This window comes from Danio rerio, chromosome 10 (assembly GCF_049306965.1).
Source record: "Danio rerio strain Tuebingen ecotype United States chromosome 10, GRCz12tu, whole genome shotgun sequence".
Classification (NCBI taxonomy): domain Eukaryota; kingdom Metazoa; phylum Chordata; class Actinopteri; order Cypriniformes; family Danionidae; genus Danio; species Danio rerio.
The window spans coordinates 22,249,529-22,262,500 of record NC_133185.1 but is presented as its reverse complement, the minus strand read 5'-3'; the positions used below and the strand labels follow the sequence as shown (position 1 = coordinate 22,262,500).

The 12,972-nt window shown below is 35.9% G+C and overlaps 1 protein-coding gene across 6 annotated transcripts in view; it reads right to left on the bottom strand.

Moving 5' to 3' along the window:
• Positions 1 to 12,972, bottom strand: part of sppl3 (signal peptide peptidase 3) — a 203,561-nt gene that overhangs the window by 18,383 nt on the left and 172,206 nt on the right. For 5 of the 6 annotated variants that reach the window (XM_073913963.1, XM_073913961.1, XM_073913962.1 and 2 more), the window contains 4 exons: positions 11,787 to 11,864; positions 6,060 to 6,151; positions 277 to 396; positions 69 to 147 (listed from right to left, as the gene is read on the bottom strand). In XM_073913963.1, coding sequence (XP_073770064.1) covers positions 69 to 147; positions 277 to 396; positions 6,060 to 6,141 — 281 coding nt within the window. In that variant the 5' untranslated portion in view covers positions 6,142 to 6,151; positions 11,787 to 11,864. Of the gene's footprint in view, positions 1 to 68; positions 148 to 276; positions 397 to 6,059; positions 6,193 to 11,760; positions 11,865 to 12,972 lie in introns of all 6 variants that reach the window. The other variant, XM_073913959.1, reaches the window with a different exon arrangement.

Here is a 12,972-nt window from a genome sequence, read left to right as displayed (position 1 = left end):
TGCCGACACATGAACTGGGCTAACAGCAGTGAACCGCAAACGACTCTGATAAGCGAGTAAACTCTTACTTGTTTTGTGGGGAGCAGGGTCTGGTCAGATACTGGCACATCGGCAGCAGAAGGAACGCAAATGCAATGGTTGCTAGAACTACAGAGAACAAACAGAAACACAAGACAAAGCAAACAATCATGTAAATATTACTTCAGTGGATGAACTAGGTCAGTGTGTGAGAAAGGAGTGGTGGAAGGTCACTGGTGTGTTTGTATGCACACATACCTGCAGTGCATATGGTGAAGACCACCTGAACCGAGTCAAAGAAGAAAAACATGACGAGCAGAGACACGGAGGCTCCGATTGGCAGGAACAGCGCCTGTGTGGAGTCTATGGTCTGAATACCTGCGCAAACAAGTTCACATGAGATCATTCACAGGCTATGTTTACACTGGTGTGCTTTCACTTTAACATGAAACGCGTCTGCTATGCTTACACTTTACATACACACTGTCTGAAACCTCTAAAACAAAGACTTTTGGAAATGCTGAAAACTAGAAATAAGCATTATGGATTTAAAAGTAAATCATAGTTTCTTTTATTTATTTCTGAAATGGTATCAGCAATGCCAAGTCATATGCATCCACTCCGTAACAAGTCCTTTATCTTTAGAGAGAACTGTTCTTTTCCATTTGTATTAGGGCTGTGTGATATGGGCAAAAGTAACCATCACGATTTTTTCAAAGATATTGCGATTTCAATTTTAATCATGATTTTGTCAGAGACAGACTAAATCTGTGTTTACAGCGTAAATCTGAAACATATTTTAAAAGAAAAACACTTAGATATTTATCAAAGGCCTGTAACATGTCTCTAAAACAAACATAAAATAAAAATTACCTAGTAAAGCAGTGACTAACTGTCTCTAGAACAGACCTGTGGCAAAACAAATGTGTGTGTGTGACAGGATGCACAGTCAAACTCAAGCTAGGTTCTGATGTTCTGCTTGACCAAATATCAAAAGTAGTTGCTTGTGTGTTTAGTTTTGTTTTGTTATGCATAGATCACACACCTTTTTGTGACACTGAAATATGTTGTTCACATATCGTGTCTTTTGCACGCACAAGTCCATTATTTCCATTGGAGGTGCGTGCAATAAGAACTGACCGATAAGCTTCATACTTCGTATGGAAGATACACATTTCAGTTACCTCAGACAAACGCAACACACCCGAACACCAAGTGCTTTTTAATTTTCTCTATGCATAAAACTTTCAGAACTGCAGCATTGTTTTGTTAGTTTGTCTTCCTCTGAGACAACCATTGATGGTCACCAAGCAACGACAAATGAGCGACCGCAAAGCACGTTAAAAATGCTGAAGGAAGCAACGTGCTGATGCTTTCCACGCGCTTTTAAATGACTGACTTACAAATCACCCAGTTCTGCCATATATCAGCCTTCCTGTATCCAAAGTAACTTCTGTGGTAACCCCATACCACAGATGTTGACTTTTTTGGCAACAAGTCCTCCTGTGCTGAACTCATCATCCCTGTATAGGCAGGCTATTCAGTCCCCTGTTCTTGCTCTGTTTAGGTGTGCTACGTTATGATTGGTTTAAATACCTTAATGCGGGAACCATAGTGCAAATAGATTTAGAAATCGTGCAGAACCAAATGGGGATTTTGATACAATTTCAACTAATCGCACATAGGCTTGGGCGGTAATACGGTAATATGGTATACCCCATTGGATCTAAAAATAGCAACAGTGTCAATTTCAATACCGTTATATTGTCATGAAAAAAACAATGCACTTAAATAGGAGACAAGCATTAAATAATAATAAATAATATTTATTTAATGGGAGAAGGGAGACGTGGTAAATAGGAACTAGAGGTCTGCATTCCCCCTGCTGAATCGCGGCAGCCAACCAGATTTCTTGCAGTGCAGGAATGAGTTTCCGAATAAAGCGCGGGAGCGGTCGGTAACTCTGTAATTTGAAAGGGAGCGGGCGCACGGTCTAACAATATCGCTTCCGAGCGAGCACGCGTGCATCTGCATGGATGCTTGTTTGTGTGTATGTGTGTGAATGTGAGACAGAGAGAGAGAGAGAGAGAGAGAGAGAGAGAAATAGAGAGAGTATAGTGCTATACGTCTCTCTCTCCGTCTGTCTGTCTGTGTGTGTGAGAGAGAGAGAGAGAGAGAGAGAGAGAGAGAGAGAGGGAGAGAGAGAGAGAAATAGAGAGAGTATAGTGCTATACGTCTCTCTCTCCGTCTGCCTGTCTGTGTGAGAGAGAGAGAGAGAATGAGAGAGAGAGAGAGAGAGAGAGAGAGAGAGAGAGAGAGAGAGAGAGAGAGCTTCCTGCGCAGATCTCTAATACAAACAAGACATATACGGTATTCAGTTTCTGAATGGTTTAGGCACAAGCAAACAGTTTGGTGATGCTGTCTGAGCCTTGCGTCATATTTTTTTTATTATGCACGGTAATCCTGAATACCGGGGTAAAATAGGAAGGAGGTTTGACGGTATCAAAATTTGGATACCGCCCAAGCCTAATCGCACAGCCCTATTTGTATATGTACATGTATGTATTAAACACATACTTAGCTAAATTAACACAATTAAGCCTTTAAACTGCACTTAAACCCGAATATCAGCATCATGCAGAATAACTAGTAAGACATTATGTACCACCATGGTAAAGAAAAAGAGAATAGTTATTAGAAATGAATAATTAAATCTATTGTTTAAACATAAAACACATTTAATTATTTATTTTAAAAAGGATGCTGTTTTAAAAAAGCATTAAACTAAACAAACATGAAGGTAATAAATACATGATTGTGGAAATATATGACATGCTGTGTTGCTGCTCTTGTGAATTACTGATGTCAAGCCTCTATCCATAAGCAACTTCATAGATTACAGTTAATTCAGAACTCAGCAGCTAGGATAGTCACCCGCTCACGTGCTTCTGATCCCATAACTCTGATGCTCTTTCACCTGCACTGGCTTCCTGTTCACTGTTGTGTACAATATAAAATTCTTCTTTTAACATACAAAGCTCTTCATGATCTGGCACCAAACTATCTCTGATCTTCTTCATTTATACACTCATTTGCCCTCACTGAAATCTTCCACTGCTGAATCATTATCAGTTCCCAATTTTAATATGAATTCACTTGGTGGCAGTGCTTTTAGTTGAACAGCACCAAGGTTATGGAACTCCATGCCATTGCACATTCGTCAGGTGGACTCCATTTCCAAATTTCCAATTTTATCTTGGGTAAAAACTTTTCTGTTCAGCATTGCTTTTAATGACTTTCTGGTCTAATATCCTGTTTTTTTTTCTTTCCTTACTCGTTGTATTTTTATGATGTGCTTGTGACATATTGTAAGGTGTCCTTGAGTGTTTTGAAAGGTGCCTATAAATAAAAGGTAATATTATTATCCTATATATTAACATTAGGAGTTGTTTAATTTATGACAAGTGCTCAAAATAAAGTCAGAAAGTGAGTCCTGTGCTTTTTTGTTTCAAAATTCAAATTTTTTTCTTGTCTTGCATAAGCCTTTTGCATGCACATAACATATCACAGCTTTTAATAACTTGCCACCACAGCCTGCAGTCAAACAAAATTCACAGGTTTTACAAGGATACTGAAACACGAGTGAAGCAACATTTGGTTTCCATAATTTATAGTGAATATTATAATTTGTGTTCTGTTTAATAAATGTATATAAATGTGTACTGTACTATAATAATATTGTTACTTAGATTTTCAGATTTGTATTTTGTTTTTTTATGATTACATGTTATATTTAAAGCATTTGCTGCCAAGTTAAATCTTATGAGGCACCAGAGTGGAGACAAGTCAAGAGAACACGGTCCTACCTCGCGTGCTCTCGGTCTCTCTGAGTGCTGGTGTGCGAGTGAGGCCGAGTGCTGGCGGCCAAAAGGCTTTTTTTTACTCTGAATAAAAGCAAAGTTACTTTATAATATTCTATAGTCTTTGAATAACGTCATATAAAGAATAGATAATGTATCAGTTTGTTATATTACAGGCCTAATGATTGTTACATATTAAAATATTATAGTGGACACATTTAATAATGCTCAACATATCTGCTCAGTTTAAAACTCAAGAATAAATGCATTTATTTTCAAGATATTGATTGATTTTTCCCCAATTGTTTTTTTTAATTTTCTTAACATGAACATGTTCAGTATTTTTTTAAAAGAATGAGGAAACAGGGTAATAAACAGCATTTTAAAAGTCACAAAACTGCTTAAATTATCTTAAATAAAGTGTCAATTATAATTTCACACATGTTACAATTGTATTAACAAAACATGTCATTTTTACATCAAATAAAACCCAACTTATTGAGCATAGTTACTAGTAGGGCTGTGCAATTAATCGAAAATCCGATTTTGATTTCAGCTTCTAGCGATTATGAAAAACCATTAATCGAGATAAACGATTATTCCATTAATTACCGCCCTCTTTCCAGTTGTACACATTTGCTGCTCTTAAAAGCGCGAAAGACTGAATGCTTATGTGTGTGCGGCGCGCAGACACAGAGCGCTTTAATGCTCAATTAGGTGTCAGAACGCGGTGTTTAATGATTATTCATATTAACCCTCATCTGTGTAATAAACAAACGAGTTGAGGATTAGAAGACAAGTGAAAGCGAAACCATTAAAGTGACAGCGCGATATTCCTGCTGCCGCCTGTTTTTATCATTATTAATAAATCAACAAGGAGAAAATCCCTAACTGCTCTTGACTGAAGGACTTTTAGCTAAAGTGTTTTTCTTACATCGAAGATGCTTAAAGCACAGTTAGTTTTATATTTTTATTCTTTGTATTTATTTCTCTTTCATTTGCAGGGTGGAAAATAACTGTATATGTGCAGTTGAAGTCAGAATTATTAGCCCTCCTGAATATTAGTAACTCTTTTCCCCCAATTTCAGTTTAATGGAAAGAAGATTTTTTTAACACATTTCTAAACATGATAGTTTTAATAACTCATTTCTAATAACTGATTTCTTTTACCTTTGCCATGATGACAGCACATATTATTTTACTAGATATTTTTCAAAATACAAGCATTCAAATTCAAAGTGCTATTCAAAGGCTTAATTAGGGTAATAAGGCAAGTCATTGTATAATAGTAGTTTCTTTTGTAGACAATCAAAAATATATATGGCCTAAAAGAGCTAATAATATTGACCTTAAAATGGATTTCAAATTATTTAAACCTTTTATTCTAGCCAAAACAAGACAAATAAGACTTTTTTTCCAGAAGAAAAAATATTAGAGAAAAATACTGTTAAAATTCCTTGTTCTGTTAAACATCATTTGGGAAATATTTATAAAAAAAAAAAATTCTCATGAGCACTAATAATTTTGACTTCAACTGATAGTCGTTTTGAATATTCGTGATTACAATTATGACCAAAATAATCGTGATTATGATTTTTCCCAAAATCGAGCAGCCCTACCACTAGTTATTAACAAGATAGTAAGCATAGTAGTAAAAGCAATAGTAATTAATTATAGTAACGTTACTAATCTCTCGGTCTCTTTTGACCACCAGAACACATGCTCAGTCCACCTCATGCACATTTGGTCTCTCTTGCGCGCTTGGTCTCTTGGCATTCGTTTGACTTTTGTCCAGCTTTGCGCCTTATAAAATCTGACTTTCTTTCAGTGCAAAATAATACTAGTTATTTATGAATGGCATTATAACTTGTGCTTTATTATCAATTGTATACAGACTACAATTATATAAGTCTACATCTACTTTTAGCGTCTCTCATGCATTTTCAATCATATAGTACGGATGGAGATATTTTCTGAAACATGGTGAAAATACCAGTATAGATGAGGATACTGCATTAAAATTAAATCCTCTAATGTGAAAGCAACCAGAAGAGCATATTATTCAAGTAGTAAACCATATCCCATAATGCACATCTCCTAATATTACTATGTGTGATCAATAAAACAGAATTATACTTTTTTATTTAGATTTTTTTTATGTAACGGTTGTTCAGGACTCACTGTTGTTAGAGTTGGCATTGTTGAAGGAGCCACTGGCGGTGGGGTTTCCATCCTTGTCTTTCTCCTGGTTCTCGCAGTCCATGTTTAATGACCTGTATGGAGAGACAGTGGTTAGCCACAAACCCCAATTTCTCTGTGAGTCAACAGCAGGCATAACCAAGCAGCAGGTTAATGCTCGAAAGTTGATGACAGTTACAGATGGCATTTTATTTCATTCAAACAAAACATCGAAAGTAGCTGAAGTATTGGCGTTTTTACTTTGCTGTACTGTTTTATCAGCATATAACCTTCAGAGACTAGCATTAATAGTTTCAGTATTTTTTAAGTCTTTAGCTGAACAAGGCCACAATTTTTGGATATGAAGCATTAAAAGCAAACAAAGAAAAAACACAAACCATTTCACGGCTCGAAATGAACCTTTTTCTTGGCAGCACCTTTTTCTTTAGCGATGGTAAAACCGGTGTCATTCGCACGACTGACAGCATCATGACGATTAGATGAAGGATTAAATAACGTTAGAACATCTCGTGCTTAAAATGTGTAGATTCAGAGGCAAACACTGTTACCAGAAAACTCCGTCCCCCTGGCTTCACGGGGAATGCTTTAGTCATTTTCAAACAGACTTTAACCACTGGAAGTCTTTTATCCACTCTTCAAAAAGTGTAAATGCTGGATAGACATTCAGCACATGATCACTAATCATATCTGCCATTATTTGTAACTTTAGGTGGTTTCTAAAACTAAATCTGCCAGTATTTTTTCATTCTCTTGTATCCAGCCCTTTACAATTTCAAGGCTGTAGCTCCCCGGCATCGGAACTGAGTAATTGACAGCTGATATCAACCAATCCATTTGCGTTCTGTTCTAGCACTGTCGGCCAATTGGAAGAGCTTGAAGGCAGGACAAGCATTGTGGGCTTTGCTTACTGTAGCAAGTTGACATTTCAACTGTTTTAAACCATTCCTGAGCGCTAAGTTTGGTGTTTTTAGGTGCAAAGATGCCTAATGCGTAGGGGTGTAACGATACACTCAGCTCACGATTCGATATGTATCACGATATTTGGAATAAAAATTTAAAATTAAACTGAAATGCAAATTTTACCAAGTAAACTATTTTTTATGTATTTCTTTTGTTTCAACTTGTTAAACTGAACTTTCTTTAAGAAAATAAATTAAACAGGCCTGTCTCTGGAAAATAAAACAATTTAAAAACTTCTTAAAAAATATTATTGAAATGACAGAGACAAAATTAAGGAACAATTTAAGTAAAAGTGCAAAAAAAAAAAAGCTTTCTATTCAATTGAATTTAACAGTAAGAGCTTAAGGCTTTGCTTGGTCACTTGTGTTTTTTCTGTGTGCAAAAAAAATCCACATTTCCAGGTAATTAGCAGTTCTATAAGATAATCCTGAACTTATGTGTATCTGTCTCAGAGGTTTTTATGGATGGCTGTCTTCATGTTGGGCATGATGAGTGACAGGGTGGCCGTCTTTTCATTACACAGGACAGTCGTGACTCTTTTCAGCAGTTTAGGCAGGTTTTCTATTTCTTCGGCGTCGCTGATGTCGGCGCTATCAAGAGTATCATGTTGACGTGCATTTTTGTGTACCTCTGTACTCAAAATGGTTGCTCGTCGTATTCATAACTCTAAAATGCGATATGATTGTTTAAATAATTTGTACGTTTTCGGTTTCATTTCCACTGCTAAGTGCTGTTTATACTTCCCACGCGGCTCCTGAACGATCACTCCGTTCCACAAACTGAATGTTGTTTACTACTTTATTAGTCACAACCTGCAGGTTCTGTTTACTGAAGCAGACGCGCGCGTATGACAAGCCGTCTTAGCATTTAAACCTTTGTTCTGACTATCCATAAATATATTTAATTCATATTTAATTAAATTCATTTAGAGATATCTCTAATTATATTTTGACTAGTCGAATTATAATTATGACTAGTCAAAATATAATTAGAGATATCTCTAAATATATTTATGGATAGTCAGATCAAAGGTTTAAATGCTAAAACGGCTTGCCATACGCGCGCGTCTATCATACGCCCTCTGTAGTAACAGCTCACGTCTTGTGTGATTTTGCGGCGGCCAATACATCATTATATGAAGACAGAATGATATTTTAGGGTGAATTGTACCTTATAAATACAGTATGTGACTCTTTCAACACCATTAGGAGGTATCCATGTCGCTGTGCAAAGTATGTAAATCACTGTGAAGACTTTAAAACTTAGGATGTTTGACCCAGTATGCGTGTCAAAAAGCGGACGAGTCTAAAGCAATGACTGTACAACCGAAATGTTGCCAGACGTCTGATTTTGAGAGGATGGGCCATCCTCTATTTCAGCTCCACTCATCTTGGTCTGCTAACATTACTGCTGCTGCAATCTGAACTCATGTGCGACAGCAGGTGAAACGTAGCTCACGTGCAAACAGCTCAACTAATAAGAGAAAACGGACATCATATCGTAATCAAATCGTCATAACGCCACGATGCATAGAGACATTTTTGCATCGCAATAAATCGTACAACGATAAATCGTTACACCCCTACTAATGCGTAAATGCCTCCTAAATCCAAGCATGTGGCGAACATTTTGCTATGAAAAATGGTCGCAGGACAACAATTTTTTGCACAGCAGAAATGTGTAATGGAATCTAGACATGTGTTGACATTAAAGATGTACCAAACTTTCAGCCACCGAAAATTTATCGGCCAAAAACATTTAATGCCATTTAATGGGCCCTCTATTTTTTTGGGCTTCAGTTATTGCTGGGGCACTCTTCTAAATCTGGAAGCATTATTAACTTATATTGAAATATATTACTATCATTCAATATGGAAAATTATTATCGAGATTGCATTTTTGGCATATAGTCAAGCCCTAGTACACCCTCTTTTGACAATGAATATTTTTAATCAATTTCTCAGTGAATATAACTAATAATTGTTGGGGCACTTAACCAAGATTTATTAAACAGTCATATTTATTAAAATAAGAGTTTGGCCATCTAACATATTTAGCAATAGAAAGTCAATACATTCAAATTTAAAAGAGTATTTGCAAAACAAACAAACAAAAAATCCTAATCTTTAAAATCTTAATTTTCAAAATAATTTCTTAGATTTTTATGTTTCTCTTGGTTTTTCAGTTTCTTAAAATTGTATTATAATATTTGCCAATCTAATAATTAAGATATACTAATTTTTGGACTGTGGTACTGACTAATCTTATGTATATGCACAAATATTGTAAATCATCCTATAGAAAACTAAGAGAGAGAGAGAGAGAGAGAGAGAGAGAGAGAGAGAGAGAGAGAGAGAGAGAGAGAGAGAGAGAGAGAGAGAGAGAGAGAGAGAGAGAGAGAGAGAGAGAGAGAGAGAGAGAGAGAGAGAGAGAGAGAGAGAGAGAGAGAGAGAGAGAGAGAGAGAGGGGTGTATGCATTTATGCAAGGCGCTATATACACATCATACTTTCACAAATTCTACTACTCTAAAGAGAAAAGATCATTCTACAGCTTGTATCACTCCAAGACAATAATAAAGTCGTACATTTGTGTTTAAAGTTTACTGATCAGTTGAGTATTTAATTTATTCTATTTCAACACCACCTAATACAGCTGTCAGCTAAACAACTTGACCTTTGCAAGGCTCTAGTTTGCAACTAAAAGGTCACATTTAGTTTTTTTTTAAGTCTGTGCAGCTTTATTTTTTAGAGGCTGCACTGCCAATTTGACAAAACAACAAGCATCATCATTACTCTGCAAATGAAAAATATAAAATGGCAAACTAGTTTAAACCTTGCACTGAAGACCATTCATCAGATCAGCTCACAAAAGAAACACAGCGTGAGCTTTCAGTAAATATGTTTACTACATTGACCAGTCGTTTACGCAACGACTGATCAGCACCATGACTTGTCCAGTACAAAACCACATATGTTATTTTAACCTGTGTAAACAGCACTAACATATTTAACACTGAAATATAATAAAGCAGTGATGTGGCATAATAATTTTGATGATAATTGAATGCACAAATCAGCAGAATTTAAATGCTTTTACTAAGACCTACGTTAGAAACAATGTACAAAATATGTTGAAGTAGCAATTAAAATATAGAAGCAATATTTCTACTAAGCATTTAAATCAGGCGTGGGCCGGTATAATATTATAACTGTATGATAACGCATGCATAGATATTTACATTAATTGTCTATTGGAGGGACTGCGTCAATAGAGCTGCCATTTTAGTACAGGGTAGTGCTTCTTTGAAATGAATGTTGAACCAATGTGCAGTGGATGACTGGCCAGAAATATATACATAAATCTATGATCAGAAATATATACATAAATCTATGATCGATTATAATTTTACATTACTTTTCTACATCGATGGATCAGTGACCGCACTGGCATTGCCGACAAAAAGCGTGTGCTCATGTAACATGGAACATGTAAATGTATTATCCTCCCTCCCTGTTAAATTTGATTAATCTGTGTCCTGAAACACACCCCTTTCCTGCTTTCACCTCTCATTCTAACGAAGTAAGCAATTCGTTAGTGTTATGAAGGACTCGTTCACTTAGCCAACAATACAAGTTTCTGGCAGCGCAGCCTCTTTTTGTCATATTTCATTTACATTGTTTGCTGATTTTATTCAACAAAACTAGCATAAGCCTAGTATTTAGTGAGAGTTGGTGCTGCTTTGCCCTATGGTCAGTGCAGTAAGAGACTGCATTATCATCAGTAACGCAACTTTAGCACAAAAGTTCATAACATACAAAATTGTAAAAAACAAAACAAAATCTAAACTTATGAAATGTTCAGCACTTGTGCTTTGTTTTCTATGTTTGCTAGTTACTACACACGTACACAACGCTAAAGTCCAGCATCTTTACATTGGCTTTAGTCTTGACAAGTGCGGTTGAATGACGTTTGTCCTGGGAGCACTGTACAAACGTGGCGGCGGTATTGACGCATGCTCAGGGTCCCTATGCGATATCTAGTTTATTTATCTATGGTAGGCTTGAGCTCCATTCATACTAACATTCATACTGTATTAAACGTACAGGTCGAGTAGTAAGCTAAAATTTAAATGCATTACCTACTGAGCAGTAGCTGATTTTGGACGAAGCAAATATATTTTATTTTAAGAAACAATTAAAATATTTTGGAGCAGTTCCTAAACATTTTAGGCTAAAGAATTCAAATAAATCATTTACCTCTGCTGTCTTCATTAATTTAAAAAACACAGATTTCTTCACAATTTAAAACAGCATCTTTGGATAGCTTATCTGCTGGAGAAACTGTTGTACTCAAAAAAAAAAAAAAAAAAAAAGGATATTACACTATAAAAGAAAGTTTTGAAAGTTTTAAAACCAGGACTTTTGTTGACGCGGTATACCTTGAAAATGGTTATCGTTCCATGCCTAATTTATATGCTTCAAGTTTTTAGGCTGCACCTGTTTTTAGGTTGCATCATGGTTATCATGATCAAAATACATACAAAAGTTGAGTCGGTTACATGTTTAACAGATGGTGCTGTTTGCTAATGAAAATACATCAACATCTCATTACAAAACTAAATTCAACAACACTTCAAACAGTATTATGTTTGCACAGGTAAAACAGGCATATGATAAACAAATGCAAAATTCGGTAAAACTAAAACAGCACTGGCTAATCCACAGCCTGAGGTGAGAAGATGTACTGACCTGAAGCTGCCATAGACGATGAGGAGGATGGAGATGAGGAAGGTTGACACCTGGCTGGAGTCGACAAGGGAGTACGCCCTGAAAACACAAGAGAGGTTTTCATTTAGTGTTTTCTCACAACAACTTTATTTATTTCTAGAACACATTGAAGTTCAAACACGGTTGACCAAAGATACATCTCTACAGAGATATAAAAGAGGAAAGAAAACAAGAAGCAACAACAACAAAACAACAAAAGAAGAGTGTGTCATACAATAGATACAAGATTGCCACCCTGTACAACCCTTGCTGGGTCATAACGTGCGCACTTTTCACACTCTTCTTACCTCAAGCTGTCAACTGTTGAAAAATGAATAAAAGCTCAGCCTGGTGGAGCTGTTACTAAGCCATGTATGAGAAAAGTCTCGTGTTACGGCATTCTCTCCCTGTCGGAGCCCTGCAGAGTGTCTTTTGAGACCTGCGTTTGCCTTTTGTAAATAACAAGCTTTTAAAGAAAGAGGTCAGACTGTACAGTGCACACTGAGGAAACTCTTAAAACATGATTACAGCCGGCGAGTGACAGTCTGTTTGCTGGATAAATAATGCAAGGGTGCCAACAAAAGAAGCGGACTTGATTGTGCGCATTTATGAAGTATGTATGAATAAGCTAAATGAGAACGAAGAAAAGTAGGATGGATCGCTGACCTTAGGCACAAATGACAATGGACAAATAAATTATTTGAAGAGAAATAAGGCATACACAGGCCTAGTCTGGAATCTTATGTAATCGTGTGAAAACATGGTAAGGAAGTACATCTAGGATTTTTCAGACATCTAGTGACAAAATGTTTTTAAATAAAGTGAGGAAAGCATATATTCCTCCATGTTTTCTGGCCCCTCTTATGTCCACTTGCTCCTATGAGTAGGGCTGGGCGATATTGCAAAAAAAAAAAGAAAAAATCATGATGTCATGTTTCATATCATTCAATATCGATAACTATTGAATATTTCTTAACAATACATTTAGGAATAGTAGGATTTTTAACCGCTTTATTTTAATTTACGAACATTACTAAGGCTGATTTTTGATCTTTTGATTTTTGATTATTTGACAAAAATATTTAAACAAAATATTACATCTCTTTATAATAAACATAAGTGTTAAAGAGGGTTAAACTTAAACTTAATAAATAAAATGTTACAAAGT